Here is a 27199-nt window from a genome sequence, read left to right as displayed (position 1 = left end):
CAGACAAATCCACTCTGCAAATTTATGGCATGGTGCAAATGCACTCATTAACTCAATGGACAAAATGCTTAGCAACATTCTTTCCAGCTCTGTATGTTCTGAGTTCAATTCCTGCTGAGGCTGGTCTTGCCTTTCGTCCTTTTTGGGATTGATAAAATAGATACAGGAGTGATTGAGTGGTAAGTAGCATGCTTACAAACCACATGGTACTGGGTTCAGTCCCACTGCATGGCACCTTGGGCAAGTGTCTTCTACTATAGCCTCAGGCTAACCAAAGCCTTGTGAGTAGATTTGGTAGTAGACAGAAACTGAAAGAAGCCTGTCGTATATATGTGTGTGTGTGTTGGGTGCGGGTGTGTATGGGTTGGTGTGTGTGTATGTATGTTTGTGTGCCTGTGTTTGTCCTCTCACCGTTGCTTGACAACCAATGCTGTTGTGTTTACGCCCCTGTCACTTAGCGGTTTGGTATAAGGGACTGATAAAATAAGTACTAGACTTACAGAGAATAAGTCCTGGGGTTGATTTGTTCAACTAAAGGCAGTGCTCCAGCATGGTCACAGTCAAATGACTTAAATAATTAAAAGAATAATTATCAATTGGCTCAATCCCTTCCTCAAAATTTCAGGCCTTGTGTCTATAGTAGAAAGGATTATCATTATTTTTATTTATTGCCCTTGCACAGCTTTTAATGCTAGAGATGTGCTGCAGTGTCTGCTGTTCACTACCAGTGAACTAAGGTAACACCTCTTATTTTTCGAGCACCTTCCAGAGTATTTGGGCGGTTCCAAGCAGTGCTGTTTTCCACCCTTATTGCAGGCCCTATTTGTTCCATGTGCTTCTTGAGATTTTTGTTCACTGTTCCCAGGGCTCTGACAATTATTGGTATTACTGCTACCTTTTTCATCGACCACAACTACTTAACTTTCCAAGCTAACCTGTCATATCTCTCGACTTTTCTCTCTTCCTTATTGCATACCTTGTTGTCAGCTGGGCATGCTATATCTATGATCCAGCATAGTTTGTTTTTATTATAATTATTATTATTATCATTATTATTATTACTTTTTTTTTTCTTCTTTCAAATTTTCTTCCATTTCTTGCCGAGTGTCTTCCCGACTCCTAGGGCAAAGAAACTCATAGTGTATATTGGTAGGCCATTAAACCAAACTCAGTAGTTCGTTCATTTTTTTTTTTTTTTTTTTTTAAAGTTAAATTAAAATACATGAGCAGCAACAGTTCTCACATCGACAATGCTCTTCTCAATACGTGTGATGTACCAGTTAAGACAATCTTTTGCACTTCTTGCAGGGATGGTAAGCCAGGGATCATTCTCATATAATTTTCGGTTCCCTTCTTGATCATTCCTAGTGCTCCTACGATCACTGGTATTGTAACCGCCTTGAGATGCCACATTTTCTCAACTTCAATGAGTAGGTCTTTATATTTTCTGAGCTTGTCAAACTCTTTCGCTGAGATATTATGATCACAGGGGATGCTCATGTCGATCAATAAGCAAACTTTATTGTTTTGGTCTTTCACAACAATATCTGGTTTATTGGCCTTGATGGTTCGGTCTGTATGTACTGGAAAGTCCCACAGAATGGTTACATTTTCTCCTTCAGTTACAGCCTCAGGGTGGTGATTATACCACTTGTCGGCAGTTTTGATATTGTAATGCCGACTTATTAGCCAGTGGAGATATTGGCCAACTCTGTCATGTCTTAATTTATACTCCACTGGTGCTAAGACTTTACATCCAGAGATTAGGTGGTCCACTGTTTCAATCATGTCGTTGCAGAATCGGCATTTTGGGTCTGCTCCATTTTTCATCACATTGGCCTGGTAGTTCCGGGTTAATAGGCTTTGGTCTTGAGCAGCCAGGATGAAACCTTCGCTCTCTGCTTTTAGCCCTGAGCTATTATTATTATTATTATTATTATTATTATTATTATTATTGTTGTTATTATTATTATTATTATTGTTATTATTATTATTATTATTGTTATTATTATTATTATTATTATTATTATTATTATTATTATTATTATTATTTAAGGTGGTGAGCTGGCAGAATTGTTAGCACACTGGACAAAATGCTTAGCAGTATTTTTCCCATCGCAACATTCTGAGTCCAAATTCTGCTGAGGTCAACTTTGCCTTTCATCCTTTCAGGGTCGATAAATTAAGTACCAGTGAAACACTAGGGTTGATGTAATCGACTAGCTCCCTCCCCCTATAAGCCTTATGCTTATAGTAGAGAAAGTATTATTATTATTATCATTATCATCATCATCATCATCATCATCATCATCATTATTACTATAAAGACGGCAAGTTGGCAGAGTTGTTAGCATGCTAGACAAAATGCTTAGCAATATTTCATCTGTTGCAACATTCTGAGTTCAAACTTGGCCCAGGTCGACTTTGCTTTTCATCCTTTCAGGGTCGATAAGATAAGTGCCAGTTGGTGTCTGGGATCAATGCAACTGACTTACCCCATCCCCAGAAATTGCTGGACTTGTGCCAAAATTTGAAATCATTATTATTACACTTATGGTCTTAATTTTTGTCAGCCTCTATGTCTAATGTTTTCCATTATGAGCAGTGACTGAAAACTAATTTAGTCAGTCAGTATTTCTATCCAGGTATATATTTATTTTCTTACAGTACCCATTCCTCCCAACCCCTCATGACCACCTCTGCTATCACCAAATCAATATTTTTATATATGCAATTTCACAGTGAGAAAAATGCCTTTTACATTACAAAAGGAAAAAAAAAACCCAAACATTTTGGATCTTGATTGTACAAATGCATGAATTGTTGATCAGTAAAGAAGTTTGAAACAGCCAACAAGTCTAAGAACCAGTTCTGGCTTGAATAGAAGATGATGATAATTATTGATTCCTTTCTTAGACACAAGACAATTCTCTGTTAGTGGAGAGAATGAATTGGTTCTATTCAATTATAATTACTTAGGTTACCGGAATAATGAGGACGAACTGTAATAGCATTCTAGCTAACAGGGAAACACAGAAGCATATAATACTAAGCGAAATAGCATAAATTGTTGTAGTATACCTCTGTAGACTCTACACTGTAGCTTTCTTGACTGCTACTTTGTTACATCAATCCCAGAAGGACAAGAGGTGTTGACTCTGCCTTTCATCTTCCTGAGGTTGCTATAATAAAGTAGCAGTTAAGTACTCTGGTTCATTTGATTGACAAACTGCTTCCCAAATGTCAGGAATAATTACACAGTGTAACACGATTTTTGTCCTTGGGTAGCAACTGTTATTTCCTATTTGCTTACCCCTAGAACATACTCTACGGAGAGCTTGCTAGGGGTACTAGGTCTGTGGGTAGACCGATCTTACGTTACAAGGATGTTTGCAAAAGGGACATGAAGGTCTGCAACATCAATATTAGTGGTTGGGAGGCAGTTGCCAGCAACCGTGGAGAATGGCGACGTACCGTAAAAGAGGGAATACAAAGGAGTGACAGAGAGAGAGAGGAGAAATGGAAAGAAAGGAAGAGATGTAAACAAGAGACTATGGCACTACAACCAGCCAGGAACAGTCTTCGCTACATTTGCGGTACCTGCCAGAAGGAGTGTTTGTCCAGGATAAGACTACACAGCCACAGCAGGAAATGTATCAGGACATGAAATATAAAAGCCGGACTAGACTACTTTATGCGCAACTCCATTGTCTCCCAAGACAGAAAGGATGCCAATACCAATACCCCTAGAAAGTATGGAAAATGGCTAATATTTCCTTTCAAATTTCACTTTTGTTACATTTATTCAAACTCCAAAGAATCCCTCTCAACACTACTTCTTGCTCATGATCAGAGGTGCACACATTGTCAGCCACTAAAGCACATGTTCAAGTGGTTAAGGTCAAATAACTGATAAACAAATCTGCAGTATTGAGCAGAATATTTGCTATAACGATATTTCTGCTTCAGCAACTCAGCACTGAATCTGTCTGAAATGTAATGGAAAATAGAATGGTTTCAAAACGTTGATGTCCAGGTCACAAAAGTAAACTTTCAAAGGAATAAAAATAATTCTCTTTGATTTCTAAATCAAATAGGAAATAACACTTTCTGATCGAAGACAACAAAAAAAAATTTAATTTTGTTTACACAGCGTTATTATTGTTCACATTTCTCTTGTTGCTTTCTTTTATACAAGTTTTTCCGAGTCTCAGCCAGAAACCTCAAGTAACAGTGAGTTGGAGTGGTGTTATTTTATAAGGAGTAATGATATATTTCAAAGAAAGAAGACTAAATTCTGAGAATTAAGATTTAACCCTTTTGTATTTATTTGTAACCCTTGTATTTATTTTGAGATGCTCTGTGTTTCTGTAAATTACTTTAAATATAACAACGAATTTAATAAAGTGTTAGGAACATAAATTGTGACTAAGGTTTGGTGGAAGATTTTAATTCAAAACTTATGAAAATAAGACATTTGTACTTAGAGCTAGAGCTGGTTTCAGCTGGGTTGGTAATGAAAGGGTTAATGAAGTTTTGAAAGACTTCAAATACTTCCAGGTTGACAGTGTTTATCTTAGAATTTTGGCTGTACTCATGAGAACAATTTTTTGTAGTTGACACTTTCGTGTTTCCTGGTATTTGACCATCATGTTTGAGATAACCATGTGGCATTATTCCCAAAGCCATGATGATTATGAGTACAGTTGTTGTTCTTAGATGCTACCTTTTTTTTACCCCTATTTCATGATCCTTTACATAAATTTTCAAATGTTTTTACAGAGGTGTTGCAATCTAATAGGATTGACATGTTTATGAGCAAACATGTTCAATCAATGTGATTTTTCACCACAACATTTGATCTACTGGCCTGAAGAACTTGATCAGTTAGAATTCTGAAGTTCCAAAGAATGGTGATGTCTTTTATTTTCTATTTCTCTGGCAAGCTTATGTTCCCGCCACCTCTCACATGGTACTTCACACTAATGGCATATGATCAAGTGCCAATACTGGCCAACTCTAATATGGTGATTAGTAGACTCAGTTAAAGCTAATACAGAGCATCCAGAGATGAGGTGGGCAATTGTACCACAAAAGAGGAAGGTAACAAGCAGCATCATTTTTGGAGAATGTTGGCTTGGTAATTTCTAGAGCGTAGACGCTAATCCTGAGCTGTTATAATGAAGCTGTTTGTTTCTGATTTAAGTCCAGATGCAGTGAACCACTGATGAGTAATATATGTATTAATGTCAGGATAGCTGGCTCTTGTAGAGCATTTACCATGTAATGCTTTACTTTTCTATTTATCATGCAGCTCTGAGATTCCATTCAATTTGCTACATCGAAGAGGCCAGGGAACAGAAGAAAGAAGGAGAAAGAAGACATGCACCCAACACCAGAGCTGAAGACACCTGTGAAAGGTGGGGGCCCCACCACGTCAAAACGGTAGAGGAGTAGAGGCCGAAACCTGACGTGGTTTCTCCTGATGATATCTTGAGCTAACTGGATCCTATAAAGGAGCTGTCGTGGTAGCAGCCCACAAATTCCCCTGTGATTTTATTTATTCTTCTTTCATAGTGGGTTCTTCTGTTTCATCTAGCTGTGCCTCAACCTTAGTCACCTTTAATTCTTTTACATAGTTCTTTGCTTCTTCAGATATTGAGTGTAGTTTCTTGGTACTTTCATGCTTTCAGACAAGTTCATGCATCCAATCATTAGTGTTTTTTAAGATAAGTGTCTAATTCTATGGTTGCTGCCTTTAGTGACATTTGCAATTACATCAGTCCATACCCTCCATCCTTTTGTGGAATGTATAATCTTTATATATAAAAGTCAAGTTGTGTGTCTGTCTCCTACGATTTAGATTCCTAACTACTCCCACATTTTGCGGTGCAGTTTAACCAAAACCGGGTATCTTTTAGTCGTCATTCATATCTACGATGAGTCTATGATTTAAAAAAAAATTTACCATCATTTTTTTCCCTTTTAATGCATTTTTTCGCTATTATATAAGGGAAGTAACTCTCTAAAAATGTCTACGATGAGTCAACGATTTAAAAAAAATTTACCATAATTTTTTTTCCATTTTTAATGCCTTTTTTTGCTATTTTTTGGCTATAACTCTCTAAAAATGCTTATATAGTTATTTCCCTTACAAACTCGAGCAACGCCGGGCGATACTTCTAGTTCTGTATAAGTTTGCCCTTAGGTAATGCATATGGTACATTGTAAGAAACTCATGTATAGTTGCGTCAGTTTTATTTATCTCATTGACAGAACATTTTTATTATATTTAAGCTGAAGATCATGTATAGCCAGGATATTAATGATCTCAGTCAGGTTCCTCATATTATGTTCAATTTAGAGTAGCTCTAACTCCACGATATTATCATCATCATTTAACGTCCATTGTCCATGTTGGCATGGGTTGGATGGTTTGACCAGAGCTGGCAAGCTAGAGAGCTGCACCAGAATCCAGTCTAATTTGCTATGATTTTTTATGGATGGATGTCCTTCCTAATGCCAACCACTTTACAGAGTGTGTTGGGTGATTTTACATGGCACCACACAAGTGCTTTTATGCAGCACCAGCACAAGACTCTTGCAGGCCAATCCTCTTAACACTTCTATATTTTGCCATGAATTCATGGGTATTGGATGTCATCCCTCTCACACACACACATACACCTAAATGTTTGTAATTTACTTCAGGATCTACCATATTTTAACATGTGTAAGGAACCCTTTTTTGTCAAAAATTAGGTTAAAGAAATATGGGAGTTTCTTATACACCGTTAGTATTATAATCCCTTACAAAAGCTATTTTCCAAATTTTAAGCCCCCAAAATTAGGGGTCCCTTATACAAGAGGGTTCCTTAAACACGTTAAAATATGGTAGATCCTTGATTATGATAGTCTTCTTTTGCTATATTTTGTACTAGCAGTATCGCCCGGCATTGCTCGGGTTTGTAAGGGAAATAACTATATAAGCATTTTTAGAGAGTTACTTCCCTTATAGATGCCAATTCGGGCTTTCTTAGCCATTTCTGTTTTGGTGTCTTCAAGCCATGAAGTCGTTGTTCTAAAAGAACGCTGGTCTCCTTGACAACGCTTTACGACGTTGATTTCCTTACACTCCCTTCCCCACAGCTTCACGAGGGAGGGAAGAAGGGGGAGAAGCAAACAGGTGCAGATGTGACCATGGACACCAACTCCGCCGCCATCGACACGAAAAATTATGCATTAAAATGGAATAAAAAATTATGTTAAATTATTTTTAAAATCGTAGACTCATCGTAGACGCACACTAATACGCAGAAGGGCTTGATATGAATCACGACTATAAGATACCCGAATTTGGTTAAACTGCACCGCAAAATGTGGGAGTAGTTAGGAATCTAAATCGAAGGGGACAGACACTCACACAACTACAGTTTTATATATATAGACTAGCAGTATTGCCCGGCGTTGCTCGGGTTTGTAAGGGAAATAACTATATAAGCATTTTTAGAGAGTTACTTCCCTTATAAATTCGGGCTTTCTTAGCCATTTTTGTTTTGGTGTCTTCAAGCCATGAAGTCGTTGTTCTAAAAGAACGCTGGTTTCCTTCACAACGCATTACGACGTTGATTTCTTTACACTGCCTTCCCCACAGCTTCTCGAGGGAGGGAAGGGGGAGAAGCAAACAGGTGCAGCTGTGAGCGTGGACGCCAACTCCGCCGCCATCGACACACGATGCATTTTATGCATTAAAATGGAATAAAAAATGATGTTAAATTATTTTAAAAATCGTAGACTCATCGTTGACGCGCGCTAATAGTCAGACGGGCTTGATATGAATCACGACTATAAGATACCCGAATTTGGTTAAACTGCACCGCAAAATGTGGGAGGAGTTAGGAATCTAAATCGAAGGGGACAGACACTCACACAACTACAGTTTTATATATATAGATATTTGCAAGAGTTTTCCTTTAAAGAATGACGTTTTAGCACATTCATTAAGGCCAGATTCTACTTGAATATCATCACTAAATTGTTTTATTGCATTTGAAAACTGTTCCAGTTGTAGATAATCTTTGGTGAAAAGCTTTAGATAATCCAAGTGCAAGAGATGATAGAATGATCTGTCAGTTATTTTGTCCTCATGTCTTGTGTCATTCAGCAGCTTACTTAGAGGAATCTGAGAGCCATTCAAGAAAGAAGTGGCGATAGAGAGAATTGCCTTGAAAAATTGTTATTGTTATCATTATATCATTATAAAGGTGGTGCTCCAGCATGGCTGCAGTCAGATGACTGAAACAAGTAAAAGAGTAAAGGTGGTGAGCTAGCAGAATTGTTACTGTGCTGGACAAAATATTTAGCAGCATTTCTTCTGGCTTTACATTCTGTGTTCAAATGCCATAGAGGTCGACTTTGCCTTTCATCCTTTTGAGGTTGATGAAATAAGTATCAGTTGAACACTGGGGTTGATGAAATTAATTAGCCTCCTCCCCAAAAATTTCAGGCCTTATGCTTATCGTAGAAAGGATCAGTATTATTATTAGTAGTATTAGTATTATTGTTATTATTATTATCATCATCATTATTGTTATTATTATTATTATTATTATTATTATTATCATTATTATTATTATTATTATTATTATTATTATTATCATTAGTGGGTGAGAGAGTAATGCATGCCATCAAAGTGACACTGGGGTACAAATATACGAAGCCCAATATACTTATCATGATAAGGGTACTCCAGGCACTTGTACCACAACCGTATGTGCACGACATAGTGATCTCATATCAAAATATACAGTGCATGACCTTGCAGGTGGGACCCAGTGAGAATTTTCTACAGGTCGAGTAGCCCATACTGCTCAAGTGGTCCCTAAATGGTAATTGTTTAAGGATGATGAATGAAACACCCATATTTCCAGAGGTTAATTATTCAAACCCCAAAGAATTCCTCTCAACACACAGCTATGATGCTCCCTCACTACTTCTGCTCATGGTCAGAGATGCACATATCGTCAGCCACTGAGGGATATGATCACATGGTTAAGGTCAAACAACTGATAAGCAAATCTGTGATATTGAGCAGAATATTTGCTGTAGCCCATCTTTTATACCAAGACAAAACAATGTACATGATAACACTTCCAATCAGTTAAGATCAGAAGCCATGAGAGCCACTGCCTGGTACTGCATCAGATCATCCTGGAACTGCATCAGTACTGCTAAGAAGGTCCCTGAATGAGGGTTAAGGATGATGAATAAAACATCTATGTTTCCAGAGGTGAATTATTCAAATCCTAAAGAATTCCTCTCAACATATAGCTATAATGCACCCCAGCTACTTCTGCTTGTGACCAGAGATGCATGTATTTTCAGCAACTAAGGGACATGCTCAATTATTATTATTATTATTATTAGTGATACTTTCCAATTCATCAAATGGAGATGAGGTAGGTGACAGTGAAATTTGGAGTAATGGCAGAAATTAGAGAATGTTTGAGACGGAATATCTCGCAAAGAAAAAAAGCAGATAAAAAAATATTCAATGAAATAAAATAATCAGCTATCTGAGTAACAACAACAATAACTACATTTTTTTTAATAATAACAATTAGTTTTATTCACTAGATTCCTTTACGCTTTAAATTATTTTTTAATTTAGAATTTAGCAAAAATATTTGTTTTGTCTCTTACTATCATTACAAAAATGTTTGAAATTTTGATTTTGATCTTTTTATAATTTTGCTAATTAACTCCATCTAATTAACTCATTCGTTAAATTACAGCTAGGGATAATAAACTGTACAACTTTGATATAAATATTTTGTATTATATTTAGTAATACTAAGGCAATTTGATTGGCAGAAAAAGAGTAGGTATGAACTCCATTCACCAGACTCGATGTAAACTATGGACACACAAAAGATGTATGGAATCACGAAGAGACTAACAGAGAAGGAAGCTTCATATGTGTCAGATGTGCTGGAGCAGTACTTACTATAAAGTACATCAGACATGGATTTTCTTAAATGCCCAGAGGGATCACTAGAGGTATTTGATAAGTTTATTTTATGTAACCTGTGATAAAGAGCTGTGATAAACAAGAGAGGTGTTTGCACTGAAAGTATAGTAGCTAGGGTAAGGATAGGCTGGAAAAAATTCAGGGTGCTACTAACCACTGCTAGCAACAAAGGTCACTTCTTTCACAGTGAAGGGCAGATTGTATGACACTTGTGTTAGAACTGCAATGCTGCATGGTTATGAAACATGGTCCTTGAATGCAGAGGGACTTGAAGAGACCGTAAAGAAATGAAGTGAGCATTCTCTGTTGGATGTGCAATGGAAGTGAGGATGAACAACATTGGAAAAATGTGTTAAGAGAAAAACTGGGCATATGAGGACTCAGATGTAATATGCAAGAAACAAGATTGTAATGATGTGGTCATGTGATGCATATGAAGGAGGACAACTATATAAGGAAGTGCTGGTTACTTAAATGTGAATGGAGTTTGTAGAAGAGGAAGACCCAGAAAGACATAGGATAAAAGAAGGCTAATTTCAAGACCTTGAGCTATATGGAGGAGATGATGAAAGACCAAGATTATTTGTATATATGGTTCTTCAGGAAACCAACCCAAATAAGTAAAACTGAGTTCTGGTAGTAATGTGTGTGTGTGTATGCAAACATACATACAAACATATATATATATATATATATATATATATATATACACAAGTTGGCTCTTCACCCAAGTTCCTATTCAAGAAAACTACACCACGCTTCATATTTCTAACTACAGTTTTTCCCTGATATCAACAATGTATCTCACTCCGAAGAACTATTTCACTTGAAATACATCCCTCTCCTAAAATATTTAATCTCCACCCACATCTTACATTAATCTCCTTCCATCTGAACCACCAAATCATCTCACCTTTTCAGCCAATAGACATCACTCACACTCTGCTTGCACTACACCTTCCTTTCTCTCTCCCCTCCACTCTCACTTAACATCTCTCTCTCTTTTTCATCCTCCCCCCTGCCTAGTGTACTGATGTCCTGTTCTTTCTACACTCTCAGTGCCTCCTTGCAACTCATATGCAGCACTAGTCTCTCCCCATCTCATATCTACCATTCACTCGCATCCCCACCCTTATCTGCTATCTACAGTTGTCACCTACTCTTCCCTGCCTCCTCTATCATCCACTAAACACTAATTTTTCACTATTTATATTCACCTCTAAACCATCTCCTACTCTCACTATACACTCTTGCAACCTCTACTAACCCACACTCCCAGTTCTTCTGCCTCCATTCCCTGTTATTCACCCTGCACCTTGAAGAACCAGACAGACACCTCATTGCCAAAAATTTTATCTCTTCCCAATCACCCTATCATCCTATTGCACTCTCTTCTAATAGATGAATAGCCATGTACCTTTCATAGAAAGGAACCTTTTCTGTTCTGGCACCAACTCTTATACTTTATCCTCTCGCATGGATCAGTGGTTAGAGTATCAGGCTCACAATCAAGAGCTAGTGAGTTTGATTCCCAGAACAGGTCTGTATTATTCTTGAGCAAGATACTTTACTTCATGTTGCTCCACTTCACTCGACTGTAGAAATGAGTTGCAATGTCACTGGTGCCAAACTGCATTGGCTTTTGCTTTTCTTTTGGATAACATCAATAGTGTGGAGAGAGAAGGCTGGTATGCATGGGTGACTGCTGGTCTTCTATAAAACAACCTTGATTGTACTTGTGCCTTGGAGGATAACTTTTTAGCAGCAATCCCATGGTCATTCATGACCAAAGCAGGGCTTTACCCATTACCCTTCTCCTAGCAAAACGCCACCTCTGTCAGTGCTCATAGTCTTGTAAGCTGCATGGCAACTTTACTAGTGCTGATGACATGAAAAAACACCTAGGAGATGCTATAAAGTGGTTGGCATTAGGAAGGGCATCCAGCTGTAGACACCATGCCAAAGTAGACACTGGAGCACAATGCAGTCCTTGGGTCTATCAAATCTTGTCAAAATATCTTCTCCATGCCACCATGAGACTTGGATATTAAATGGTTATGATGTTGATCACTTTATAAAGTGAATTCAAACCCCACCAGTGTTAGCACTTCTTTTCATCATTTATAGAGCTGACCTTTGTCATTGAACCTTACAGCATTGATAGAATAAAGCACAGGTCAAATTCTGGGATAACAAAATATAAATACTTGGTTTATATGCTTGACTCACCCTACCATCCTCATCTCTGCATAAACTGACCTTTTACCAATTATATTGTTACAGAAACTTATAAATAACAAATTTGGCTTAACCATTTAGTATCTAAACCAGTCATATCCAGCCCAAATATTCTATCTGTTTAATGTTCAAACCAACCAGATCCTACCTCTCACACCTACTCTACGATGTCATTTTGAAAATAAACAATAACACCGAAAACACCTCAAAGTTACAAGATAATGCCTGATTCATTCAAAACAATGTGACTGTATAAGGGTAGTCTGAATGCTAAAGGGCTAAATTTAAAAGTGAAGGCTGAAGATAATCCATGGACTTGTCTTTCAATCCATCAGTCTTACAAGAAGAATCTAAAACAATGGAATATAGGGATATACAAGGCTGGAGAGTTTTTGAACACCAACAGCCTACAAGGAACCAATCAATAACAAGAAATTTTTGTTATATGCTTGACTTTAGCTACAAGACAATTCCCTAGACATCACTGAACTACTGCTGTCAGTTATAAAATATCCTGCTATAGTCTGTTTCATGCTGTTGAATTATACATTCTGTTGAACTCCATTCCATTGAAGTACATACTCAGTGGGTTATCTCATTCAGTTCAATTATTTCATTCTGTTAAACTACTCATTCTGATAAACTACGCTTTCTGGAGAACTACATCATTCTGTTGAACTACCTCATTCTGTTTTTACTTTCACTATCTCAGATGACTGTTTAGATCAATCTGAATTATATTGACAGAAGGAAATGAATGAAAATAACCAGGAATTTTCTTGTGATTGATGTTGGATTTAATCCAAAATCATCAATGTTGTTCACACATCATGATATAAGCCGTTTAATCTATAATCTATTTCTGAATAAAGAATCTACTGAATGTCTGGTTTCTATTCTATAAGAGATAAAAAAAAAAAATTACTAAAAATTTGGTCTTCCACAGAAATAGTGAAAAGGCAAGTCTGAGATTGAGAATGAATTAATATCTAGTGATAGCATTGAAGATGGTTTAATTGGAAATGGTTTATCAGTAGTTTGGAAGTTTGCATGAAGTGTACTTTACTATACAATAAGAATATTTTTATACAAATTACTATTGGTCATTCATTATCTCTAAGCATAAATTGAATATATGAATATGGAAATAATGTTAAAAATACAAAATAATATCCAATAAGATCCAAATCAATGAGGACAGTTTGAGTATTTTATTCTTTTATTTTTTTTTTATATGTTTCGGCCCTTAGGCTGCAGCCATGATGGAGCACCATTTTGACATAATGCCCATGTTCTCTCTTATTTTAACCCTTCACCCTTTTGTACAATGTTCCCCAATCTATTTTCCCCCAAGCTCCACTATAACTTTCCAGAAAATGTATGCCCCATTATTCTTTACTCTCTTTTACTTGTTTCAGTCATTTGACTGTGGCCATGCTGGAGCACCGCCTTTTAGTCGAGAAAATCGACCCCGGGATTTATTCTTTGTAAGCCCAGTACTTATTCTATCGGTCTCTTTTGCCGAACCGCTAAGTGACGGGGGCGTAAACACACCAGCATCGGTTGTCAAGCAATGCTAGGGGGACAAACACAGACACACAAACACATACACACACATATATATAAATATACATATATACGACAGGCTTCTTTCAGTTTCCGTCTTCCAAATCCACTCACAAGGCATTGGTCGGCCCGGGGCTATAGCAGAAGACACTTGCCCAAGATGCCACGCAGTGGGACTGAACCCGGAACCATGTGGTTGGTTAGCAAGCTACTTACCACACAGCCACTCCTGCGCCTATTATTGGTCGGGAAAAAACTTTATTTTTAATATTTTATCACAATGGAATTCTGCTGAGGTCAACCTTGCCGTCATCCTCGACATCCTATTGGGGTTAATAGAATAAGTACCAGCAGAACACTGAAGTCGATGTAATTGACTTAACCCCTTCCTGAAATTGCTGGCCTTGTACCACTATTTCAAATCAATTTTCTATCAAAATTATTTAATACAAAAGAATCCACCAGTAATTCTTTTATTAAGTGCTGAGTACAAAAAGAGTACATCATTGACTAAGGAAAGAAAAATGGAATCACTTTAATGAGAACCTTGTGCTTGACAACTATGGCACCACACACCACACCACACCACATCAATTTTCCCAGGCTCCACCAGTGGGGCATATGCCCCAGTGTTGGGAATCACTGCTTTAGTATAAAACCAACACACACCTCCCTCAGGTGTTGTAGTCTTTTAAGCTGCATGGTAACCGTAATAATGCTGGTGCCATGAAAAAAGCACCTCATACATTGTAAAGTGGTTGGGATTAGGAAGGACATCCAGCAGAAGAAATCACAACAAAGCAGACACCAGAACACGATGTAGCTTTTGGACTCACTGGATCCTATCAAAACAACTAACTCTGCGATTCTCAACCATTTTTTACTTACACTTGCCCAAGGTGTTATGCAATGGGACTGAACACAGAATCATGTGGTTGGGAAGCAAGCTTCGTGTTATACAGCCATACCTAGAGCTGAGAATTGGAAAGAAAATGTTATGGAATTATGGATGAACCTCCAAGAGATACTCAGAAATGTTGATAATAGCTCAAAGAAATAAAATAGCTTATGGAAGCTTTAATGTTTGCATAAATGCACTTCATAATGGATATATATTTATACCAATAATTGATTACCTTAAGCATGTTTTAAAGAAATTCTCTACCAGAGGAAATCAGTAAGCTTGTAAGCTAGAATATTTAATTGCAAAATATCTTTAGACTCTGTGGGAAGTTGTAAGGAATTCACAAACATCATTCACTAAGGTTGTTTTCGCCTTAATCAATCTTCAAATCAAAATGGATTATTTCTATTTTTCATTTTCTAATTTATGTGTTTATTTCATCATCATCATCATCATCACCATTATTATTATTATTATTATTATTATTATTATTATTATTATTTATTATTATTATTATTATTATTCAGTAGTTTTATTTTTATAGCGTGCTTTCACTTCACTACCGAGCGCAGCTCTGTGTGCCTTGGGTATGTGCTGTGATTTGTTGTGATGCTCTGATGGTTATTGTATGGAAAGTGTTCTGCGTAGGATGTGTGCAGTGCCTAGTAGTGCAATTTTCTGTATGTTATATGTGTTTGTAAGTCCTGGTGTTTTTGTTATGTATTTGTCTGAATATTTTTTTATCATGCCTAATGCAATTATTATTATTATTATTATTATTATTATTATTATTATATTATTATTATTATTATTATCATTATCATTATTATTATCATTATTAAGATGGTGAGCTGGCAGAATCATTAGCATGCCAGGCGAAATGTTTAGTGATATTTTGTTAGTCTTTAGTATTCTGGGTTCAAATTCTGGTGAGGTTGACTTTGCCATTCATCCTTTTAGGGTCGATAAATTAAGTACCAGTCAGGCACTGGGCTCGATGTAACTGACTTGTCCCCTTCCCCCCAAATTTCAGCCCTTGTTCCTATAGTAGAAAGGATTATTGCTATCATTATTATTATTATTACTATTATTATTATTATTATTATTATTATTATTATTATTACTATTATTATTATTATTATTATTATTATTATTGTTATTATAATAATTATTATTATTATTGTTGTTGTTGTTGTTGCTGTTATTTAGATGACAAGCTGGCAGAGCTGTTAGCTCACCAAACAAAATGCTTAGCAACATTTTATCAGTCTTTATGCTCTGAGTTCAAATTTTGCTGAAGTTGAGTTGCCTTTCATACTTTCAGGGTCAAGGAAATAAGTACCAGTTGAGTCTTGGGGGTCGATGTTACACAATATCTTTTACTGGTTTCATTAGACTGCAGCCATACTGAGGCAGCACCTGGAGGAATTTTAGTCGAGTGAATCAACCCCAATATTTATTTTCTTTTTAAGTTTGGTACTTATTCTATCAGTACTGGTAAGTTTTGGGGACATAAACAAACCAACACCAGTTGTCAAGTGGGGTGGAGAACACAGTGAGACACAAACACATATACACACATATGTATATACAACAAGCTTCTTTTTATGTGCCACCAGCACTGTTGCCAGTTGCATAACACCGGCACCGGCCATGACTATGATCCCACTTAGTTTGACAGGTCTTCTGAAGCATGGTATATCACCAAAGGTCTCGGTCACTTGTCACTGCCTCCATGAGGCCCAGCATCAAAAGGATGATTTCTATACGCTACCAGCACAGGTACCAGTTATGTAACACTAACATCAGCCATGACCATAATTTCATTTGACTTGATGGTTCTTCTCAGGCACGGCATATCATCCAAAATTCAAAGGGTGCTTTTTACCTGCCACCAACACAGGTACCAGTTATATGACACTGAAACATACCACCAGTTTCACAAGACAGCTACTTACTACTAGCTCATTCAACAATTGTATAATCTCACTAGTATATCTGGGCACATTATCGGTGAAGTATTCTGAGTTGAGTAAGTAACATCATGTACTTTCTTTGATCAAAAACATCTTACAGCAGACTTATCCTTAAATAAATTCAACTGATTTTAACCAAGAATTGGTAAATCACCTTGGTTTCCTGGATACTTCATTTCCAGGAGTTATACTAGCAAGTATACATAGAGTATAACCAATAATAATTCTCTTGTACCACTGAAGGTGCATGACTTAGGGGTTAGGATATTCGGCTCACAATAGTAAGATTGTGAGTTTGAAAACTAGCAACATGTGTCCTTGAGCAAAATACTTGACTTCACATTGCTCCAGTCCACACAGTTGGCAAAAATGAATAGTATTTGTATTTTAAAGGAATTCGAGTTACCTTTCATACTTTCAGGGTCAATGAAATAAGTACCAGTTGAATCCTGGGGTCAATGTTATACAATATCTTTTACTGGTTTCAGTCATTAGGCTGCAGCCATACTGGGGCACCATCTTGAGGAATTTTAGTTGAATGAATCAACCCCAATATTTATTTTCTTTTAAAGTTTGGTAATTATTCTATCAGTCACTTTTGCTGAACTGGTATGTTCACATTCTGTCACATTCTGTGTTATGCTGAATCTCCCTAAGAATTATATTAAAGTTATGCATATCTGTAGAGTGCTCAGCTACTTTCACATTAATTTTACAAGCAGACTGTTCCATTGATTGGATCAACTGGAACCCTTGTCCTCATAATCGACAGAGTGCCAGTTTGTTTAACTATTGAATAATTCCCCTACTACAGATAGTTTAATCAACATTGTCACGATTAATGAGGTTAAATGGCAGACCATCCAGTCCAAACAATTCTAGCCTCAAACAAAACTGTGTATATCCAGAAGGATTGCCAGTCTGAGATATCAACTGAAGGTAAGTCAAAGAAGAACTACAACAAGGAATGATAACACTTTATAGATTAAGGCGCAGGAGTGGCTGTGTGGTAAGTAGCTTGTTTACCAACCACATGGTTCCGGGTTCAGTCCCACTGCGTGGCACCTTGGGCAAGTGTCTTCTACTATAGCCTCGGGCCGACCAATGCCTTGTGAGTGTATTTGTTAGAAGGAAACTGAAAGAAGCCCGTCGTATATATGTATATATATATGCGTGTGTGTGTTTGTGTGTCTGTGTTTGTCCCCCTAGGATTGCTTGACAACCGATGCTGGTGTGTTTATGTCCCCATTACTTAGCGGTTCAGCAAAAGAGACCGATAGAATAAGTACTGGGCTTACAAAAGAATAATTTCCAGGGTCGAGTTGCTCGATTAAAGGTGGTGCTCCAGCATGGCCGCAGTCAAATGACTGAAACAAGTAAAAGAGAGAGTAATGGTGAAAGTGTGGATATTACGCAGTATTACAGATCCAAGTAACAAATAGCTTTGTAAAAACAAGAGATCTCAGAGAGCGCAAACCACGATCAAGGCAACACCAACATCCTCTCAACGATTAGCCAGAGATGATTTTCAAAATGAGAATATCTGAAATAAACTCAACTGCTCTCACATACAAGAATACTAAAAATGAACCCAAGCACTCTCAAAAATTAAGTAAAGCAAACAGGAAAAATAATCCAGAATCCTTGTCCGATACCAGATCGATCACAAAATCTAATCAGTTCATGCCAGTCACAAGTACAAACATTTCTGAAAGTTTCATTCAAATCCATTCAGCGGTTCTTGAGATATCTTGCCCACGGACAAACAAACAAACAAACAAACACAACTGAAAACAATACCTCTGTGTTCAGAGGTATTGTTAAGAGGAAACAAGTGTAACAAGCTGATGTGAAATTAATGAAGATGACAATGATGATGAAGAAACAGTATTGGATATCTGATTTTATAGTGGTCATCAATTATTCCACTGGAATAGATATTTTTTACTTGGTATCTACTGCAGTAAAGTTTGTTATAACACATCATCATCATTATTGTACGACCGTGGTCGAGACAATGGAATTTACCATGCTACACCAGACTTCACAGTCCATCATGGCATTATGGAGGTCCTGTTGCTGGATGCCTGTATCCCTGGAGATTACATCAGGGTAGGAGAGTGTGCGCCCTCTGGTATTGCGGGTAGATGGTTTCCAGAGGAGAAGAGTAGAAATTACCTCTTTTTCAGCTCTACAACAATGTCCAGCAAACTGGACTCTCTTACCTTTCACAAGAGATGCATTTTGGTTGGATGGCGCTTCCATGAGAGATTTTGAGCTCTCATAAGGAGGCGAGTGTAGGTTCCATCCAACCGCCTCTCAAGCTTCTTTGATAACGTCCAGGTTTCTGAACCATATAGTAGAATTGGTTCGACTGTGGCTTTGAAGATTTCAAGTTTGAAGTCTCTACTTAGATTTGATGACCAGATCTTATGCATGTTATAACACAACATACACATTTAAGTGGGGATAAATATTATCTCTCGGTATTAATACTGCCTCTGTAGCTAATATATATTCTTTAACAAGTTCATTGGCTGATCATGACACAAGTGTTTGTTTTAGCACCATTATTCAATATATCACTGGTAGAGAGATGAGTTGCTGCTGTCTCTAACAGTCAAGCATTCATCATTGACAAGACCAAGGAAGGTTGAAATCATGTGATCTGGTGGTTTCAGTGCTGGAGATGGTGGAGATTTATCTCCCCACTGGCGATATAACCAAGAGTGCATTTTGCACCACAAAGCCAGTATGAGAGTTCCTCCCATGATATATGCCGCAGTATAGCTTGTTCTAACAGAACATCCACATATAAGTGGGAATAAATATTACTTCTCAGTATCAATAATGCTTCTGTCACTAATATATATTTTTTAACAAGCTAACTGGCTAATCATGACACCAGCACCTCTTCTGGCATTCAAGAATCCATCATTGACAAGACTATTGAAGGTCAACATCATCTGATCAGTGCTGAAGGTAACAGGGATCTATTTTTCCACTCGTGTTATAAACAAGAATTCATTTTCCACTAAAAAGTCAATATGAGAGTTTCTCTCATGGGATCTAGCATAGTATATCCTGTTCTAACAGATATCCATGACTAAGTGAGGGATAAATATTACATTTTCCTAAATCCAAATAAGAAAGTTGCTGGAGAGAAGAATTATCTCACATGATAATATCCCAAAATATAAAGCTATTAAAATTAGTTAAATTATATACTCAGACTTGTTGAACAGATCTGACTGGAAGTAATTCAACTACAACAATAACAACTAAGAAGTTTTTGAGTTTAGATAGGCCTGAATGTCATGGGCTGAAGTGAAACTATTGATAACTTAGGGTTGTCTCTCTGAGTGATGGAAATTTGTTTTTTACAAGAAAAAAAAAAACTGATTCTCTTTCACTCAGCTAAAGGAAAAACACCAAAAATGCTCTTGTCACCGCAGATACACATTTATCTAAACTTACAAACTTCATCGTGAAATTTCTGCTAACATAAACCATCACCAGTTTACTCAAGGTCTGTGTTTTACTCATGAGAACAACAACAATTATCAATTATCATAGATAGTGCTACAACTTGTCCAACCAATAAACCTCATTGGCTACAACATGACAGAACACATACACAGGTGGTGAGCTGGTAGAAAAGTTAGCATGCCGGGCAAAATGCGTAGCCATATTTCGTCTGCCGTTACGTTCTGAGTTCAAATTCCGCCGAGGTCGACTTTGCCTTTCATCCTTTTGGGGTCGATAAATTATGTACCAGTTATGCACTAGGGTCGATATAAACGACTTAATCCGTTTGTCTGTCCTTGTTTTTCCTCTCTGTGTTTAGCCCCTTGTGGGTAGTAAAGAAATAGGTATTTCGTCTGCCACTACGTTCTGAGTTCAAATTCCGTTGAGGTTGACTTTGCCTTTCATCCTTTCAGGGTCAATAAACTAAGTACCAGTTATGTACTGGGGTCGAAGTAATCGACTTAATCCGTTTGTCTGTCCTTGTTTGTCACCTCTATGTTTAGCCCCTTGTGGTCAGTAAGGAAATAAGAACACACATACACACACACAACATTCAATGAAGTGACACTTATATTGTTTGTTGAAAACTAACCTTAAACAGTTCCACGCCTTTTTGCTGGAGTTCTTCAGATGGCAGTGTTGTAAGAGGAGATGTGATTGGTTCTTTTGTATGTAACATCTTCAGGTTCTTCCAATAGATTGAATCTGGAAAAGAAGATTGTTCAGTAATTTTACTTTATGTTTTTGTCTTTTTATATTTTTATTTTTTCTCTTCTAATTCTGACAAATTGAACAGTTTCTGATTGATGAAAGAATTCAAACCTTAGTTCTATATTTTAGGATGTACACTAGTACACAATCAGATATGGGAATTCCAATATCTTGGCCCACTGGTTGCAGAGAAGGAAGTGACATCAACAACAGGGATCAACTGTCGAATCAGGTCTGTGACTTTGTGTTCACATCTCTTCAATGGTGTGTCTTGAAGAAGCCCAACATCTCCCTAAGGACTGAGATCTGTATTTTCTACACATTAGTTCTGCCTGTTCTCCTCCAGTGCTGAGACCTGATCCATCCTCAAGCAGGGCCTGGACATGACTGAAGTGTCTCAAATGCAGTGTCTTTGTCAAATCTTTGATATGTCCCAATGCAACTGAATCTCACTCAACAACATCCAAGAACAATGCCAGCAGCAGCTGACCATTGAAGACTATGTCTGGCAGTGCAGGCTATAATGGTTTGGCCACATCTGCAAGATGAGCACCAAAAGACTACTACACCAAGTTTTGTAGCAGCAGCAACCCATGCACTAGAGAATCCAGTGCAGCACACCATAGAAGACATGGGCAAAACTAGGCACTGAAGTCACAGTGTCTCAAGCATGCAAAGGCTGGCACCATGGATCAGAAAATGTGGATTTATGGATCAGAAAATAATATCCTTACTAGAGTCTATTATCCAGTGGTGCCCACAGCAGTGTATCAGTTGTGTGGACAGCCTCCCTCTCTGGTTACCAGCAAGGGATTTTTATCACCTTACTACCTGACTATACAGAAGGATGTACAATTAGATATAGAGCTAAATCGTTAATTATGCAAATGTCCAATTTGTGGCAGTAGCTGTTTTTATTCTGGTTAGAACTGCTTCATTTATATGGCTAATCCTCTTAGGAAAACTGTGAACATTAATGCATTGATCTCCCAAGTCTTGAAGAGAAGTCTGCAAAAATCATAGACTCAATTCCTTTCCTGCAGACCTAGAAAATCTAAACATGCATCTAATTTCTCTACCTTTATAAGCCTCAAGTTTTATGTCAGCATAAAAAAAAAAGACATTGATTTCTTCAACAATACACTTTCAAAGTAACTGTTGCACAGATTCTGTACCAATATTTTGTCTCCTAATGCCAGCACTATTACAATAATTCAGCATATTTCTAGCTGTAAGTGTGCTGAAATGTAATTGATTCAAAAGATGTCATATGAGAATCCTGTGTGCATAATGGAGAAATTTCCTGGTTAAGTAGGGTTATGTAACATAGCTATGATCTAAGTATTGTCATGTCGACAGTCATATGTGATCTTTTACATTCAGACATTTTTTATCCAACCAAAATAACCCTGCTGTTTACATTGAATTACTACCTACCTTAAATAGATGCAATCACATGAAGCACATGAAATGCACAAAATTGTTATAAGCATAATAATAATGATAACATCACGATAGAGAAGAGTTGTTTTGGTAAACTTATACTAACATACTAGTGTCCAGCTGATGTCTGTACAAGAGTGTATATTTTGTATCTAGCTGATGTGAGTTCTGTACAATAATGTAAGTTTTGTGACTAGCTGATGCAATTTTTATACAAGAGTGTATGCTTTGGTTCCAGCTGATATATCTTGCACAGAGCTTTCTCTTTTCGTTTCTGCAAGTTAATATATATGTCTTGTGTGACTTCAATTTGTGGGAAGATTAAGTTGTTGGTGGTGTTTAACCATCAAGTCATCCCTGATCAAATAAACCAATGATTAAAGGCATTCCAACCACAGCAACACTGCCTTATTTTAAAACATGGCATAACTTAGGCCTACATTTTTTAAAGTATCCTTCATTTCCCAAGACAGTAGGGTGTGGTTTGAAATAGATTTGGTTACTGTTTCTCACAAGTCCAGCAACATTGTATAGGCTTTCTTAGGATCTTTTCGGTTTGAACGGCAGTTTTTAACATAATTTCTAGGTAACTAAAACATTTTAAACTTCGTATATTGGTAGAACATCTTTTTCTCTTGGCTTTATTGAGAAAATTCTATAGTTTGTAAGATATTTGTTGTTTTTTTCTTCCATTTCTGCAATTTCAACCAATCACTGACGTCTGTTGAGGTAAAAAAAACATTCTGTGCTGTATGAATATGTCCCTTGTTTAAGAAACAGATTGGGTTTATTTATAATGTGTGAAGAAAAAAAGATACCCTAACCCTAACCCTAACAAACCCTAACCCTAAAATAGATTGAAATGCAATAGATCGATACTAAGGTCATAATTATGGGTGACAATTTCATATGACAACGCTAGAAAAAACTGCTGTTCAAACCGAAAAGATCCCTTTCTTATTGTCTAGTGGTGTTATATTTTGATTCACAACCATACAGAGCAGGGATTTAATTCTTTATCTGAAATAATAACTGGGCCACCAACAGTGTTTACATATTTAAGAATAGGTCATGTGACTGTTATATACCTTCTATAGTTTTTGTTTAGCACAAGTTGAGTGTAATGGGAATAATATGAAGTTCTACTGACAAATGTCACACCTTAAATTCTTTATGTAGACAGCATATGTGAATTAAGGATAAAAGAGACTCCCATTACTCTTAGATTCTTGCTTGAATCCTTGTGTTGGTCCCTATTTCTGTGACACATGACATCTTTACAACAGTCTACATTGTCTTAGGTGGAGGTTGTTAAAGTTGATTTCAGTACATGGAAATATTTTTCACAACCATCAAAGCACAAAGCACTCCTCATGAACCTGCATTTGGGAGGTGGTTGAGATCTGCAAACAGTTTTGAGTAGGAACCAGAAAAAGAAGTATGAACATGCAATGTGCATGTGCACACTGAATTCGTCAAAAACAGAAGAAAAGAATAAAAACGGAAATATCAAACAAGTTATATGATGGTCTGTATACCACGTCTGACACCACTATCATGCAGCTTGCAGCAATTTTCTTGTTTTTATTGTATAGAAAACTAGCAGTATCGCCCGGCGTTGCTCGGGTTTGTAAGGGAAATAACTATATAAGCATTTTTAGAGAGTTACTTCCCTTATAAATTCGGGCTTTCTTAGCCATTTTTGTTTTGGTGTCTTCAAGCCATGAAGTCGTTGTTCTAAAAGAACGCTGGTTTCCTTCACAACGCATTACGACGTTGATTTCTTTACACTCCCTTCCCCACAGCTTCACGAGGGAGGGAAGGGGGAGAAGCAAACAGGTGCAGCTGTGAGCGTGGATGCCAACTCCGCCGCCATCGACATACGATGCATTTTATGCATTAAAATGGAATAAAAAATGATGTTAAATTATTTTTTAAATCGTAGACTCATCGTTGACGCGCGCTAATAGTCAGACGGGCTCGATATGAATCACGACTATAAGATACCCGAATTTGGTTAAACTGCACCGCAAAATGTGGGAGGAGTTAGGAATCTAAATCGAAGGGGACAGACACTCACACAACTAGAGTTTTATATATATAGATATGGAGTGCTATCTCCAAAGAAGATCTGAATCAACTTAACAGCGCCTGGGAAGATGCATATGAGCAAACTCAAAGCTAGGATTATTACTTAACATGTGGGTCAACAGTATGGGAGGAACTAGGATTAAGATTATGTATCATCCATACTGTAGTCGTTTTAGTTTTACCATAAGGTCTCAGATCAGACCAGTACCTTCTCTGAACTGGCTGTACATATGGGTGAAGCAGCTTATGTTGTTGCAGTATGATTTAATAGAGAAGGGTGGAATAAGTATGTAAATGTTGAAGATGGTAAGGAAGATGACAGCTTAGAGAGAAAAACCAAGATTTTACTTGGTCTGGTTAGTCTATGTTGTCTTTCTTAAAGAAATATTTAACACAAATCTTTTCTTTTTTTTTTTCCTTTTTATGGTTTGATGTTTCTTTCTGTTCGTGTCTAAATAACTTTTGTTTACATCAAATAATTCAAATAAGTCTCCGACAGTTGCAGTGCTTTCCAGAGACAGTAAGAGTAAAACATTAAGAAATCTATTGTCTAGCTCAAGTAATGCTGTAGAAGCCATACCACATGCTTTTTCATTCTCTTCTAAATTCCAAACTTAAGACAGCAGTTGCCAGTTTTCATCAGTCAATTCTTAGTTCTTCTACTTGCTTTTCTTTTCAATTCCATTAACCTTTAACAACTGTCCATATACTCACAGTTCAAAAGATTCCAGCCACCTATGTTCAACTTATCTCATAGTTGTTTCAAAGACTCTTGCATAAATGGGTATCTCTCTCTATATATATATATATATATATATAGGTGTCTAAGAATCTATAAGTCGGGAAAAATGCACTTGTATATCTGTCAGTAGAGTGAATATATTAATCGAAGTGTACATTATTATATATCCATTATGGCCAACCTTACCAATTGGTTTCACACTAGGGGTTCAGCAGAGTGTTAGGTAACAGGGTTACATAATTGGACTGTTATCTAACACTCTTTTGAACACCTAGAACAAAACTGATTGTAAACTTGACCATAACAGGTATTTAATACTGTACACTTCAATTAATATGTGTGTGTGTATATATATATATATATAAATATATGTATATATTTAACGTGAAGTATACTAGCCATCTCAATATGGCTAACCACTAAGGGTGGGTGTTACTGTAGCTTTCAGCCCCAGGAGATCATCGCCTCCAGCTGGCTTTAGGCACACTTTCTGTGCCCTTATGGTATTTGCAAAGGGAGGTCATCCCTCTCTCGTAAACCTAAGTGATACTCACGGACTGTAGTTTCTAGGTATTTGCCTGTCTTCAGCATACGGAAATCACCGGTTTTCAATATATATATATATATATTGTTAAATACATATACTAATGTATATGCTTTGTGTATTTTCTGGTGGCTGCAATGGTGTAGCAGAGTATATAACTCTCATGGCACCAGTGTTAGAACACCTTAGAGCTGTGAACAGGTGAGATAACTCACCATCAATCCCATTTGAGAGTGATGGACATCCATACTTCACCATTTTTGTTGTTTATCAACACCACCTAACAACCTCTGATAGTCGAATGAATAATATACTTATGGCTTGTAAAATCATGAGCTGGTATGTCTGGAAATTGCATACCTAAGAGAAAATTTACTTAGGTACGCAATTTCCAGGTATACCAGCTTATGATTTTACAAGCCATAAGCATATTATTCATTCGACTAGCTAGTTGGCACACCTACCCAGGTTGTTAGGTGGTGTTGATAAGCCGCACAAATGGCGAAACATTGATGTCCATCACTCCTAAATGGGATTGAGTGTGAGTTATCTAATCTCTCCATGGCTCTCAGGTGTTTTAACACTGGCAACATGAGAGCTATATACTCCACTATGCCGTTGCAGCCACCAAAAAATACACAAAGCATATACATTAGTATATGTATTTTACAATATTTATTATACTAGAGAGGCTTTTACTTCATATGTAAATATATATATATATATATACATATATATATTGGGTCGGTGCATAATTATTGCGGCTTTTTTTCAACAAATTTTATTCAACAAAAACAATAAAAACATGTAACAAAAACATCTTTAAATGATTATTCCGGAGCATATTCACCGTCTACTTCAATTACTGCTTCCCATTTGCTTGGCAGAGGGTTGATTGCACGGGTGAAGAAGTTACTGTTCTTAGAGGCAATCCACTCTTTGATGGCAGCCACCAAGTCATCCAAGTCTTCGGAAACTTTGTTCGCGAGCCAATTTATCAGCGATCGATTGACATGGTAGTCCATAAGTGCTTCTGTGGGAGAATATGGCATATGAGGAAGCATCTCCTGGCCCTTATTGTTGATAGATTTGATGACATGATGCTCAACATGTGGATGTGCATTATCATGGTGGAAGATGATATGGTTCTTTTTGCATGGTCTTTTCATCTTGTGGTCAAGTTGAGCTAGATAAACATTGCTTTTGATATTTAATTGCTGCTTGCCGTTTTTGTCTGGAATCTGCCGATGTTGATGCTCATTGTCATCATTCCACCTATGACAAATCCCGTTTGAGATTATTTTCCAGTGAATGATTCTGCTTCTGTCCCACCAAACACACCACATTGCCTTCTTACAGTGGATGCCTTTTGGTATTCCTTTGGGTGAAACACCTGGCGAAATGCAAATCTTCTTTCTTTTGACAT

General features: G+C 37.1%; 1 protein-coding gene and 1 long non-coding RNA gene across 9 annotated transcripts in view; one reads left to right on the top strand and one right to left on the bottom strand.

Moving 5' to 3' along the window:
• The window catches only part of LOC115212914 (pleckstrin homology domain-containing family H member 2), a 1355391-nt gene that overhangs the window by 254359 nt on the left and 1073833 nt on the right, over nt 1-27199 (bottom strand). For all 8 annotated transcript variants that reach the window (XM_036504153.1, XM_036504157.1, XM_036504154.1 and 5 more), the window contains one exon: nt 20835-20947. In XM_036504153.1, the coding sequence (XP_036360046.1) occupies nt 20835-20947 (113 nt within the window). The remainder of the gene's footprint in view (nt 1-20834; nt 20948-27199) is intronic.
• LOC118763996 lies at nt 14580-23902 on the top strand. Its single transcript, XR_004999771.1, has 3 exons — nt 14580-14591; nt 18597-18601; nt 23789-23902. It is a non-coding gene; the product is annotated as an uncharacterized LOC118763996 (long non-coding RNA).

The sequence above is a fragment of the Octopus sinensis genome, linkage group LG6, assembly GCF_006345805.1.
Source record: "Octopus sinensis linkage group LG6, ASM634580v1, whole genome shotgun sequence".
NCBI lineage: Eukaryota > Metazoa > Mollusca > Cephalopoda > Octopoda > Octopodidae > Octopus > Octopus sinensis.
Note: the sequence above shows the minus strand (reverse complement) of the source record. Positions and strands in the feature narration are given on the sequence as shown.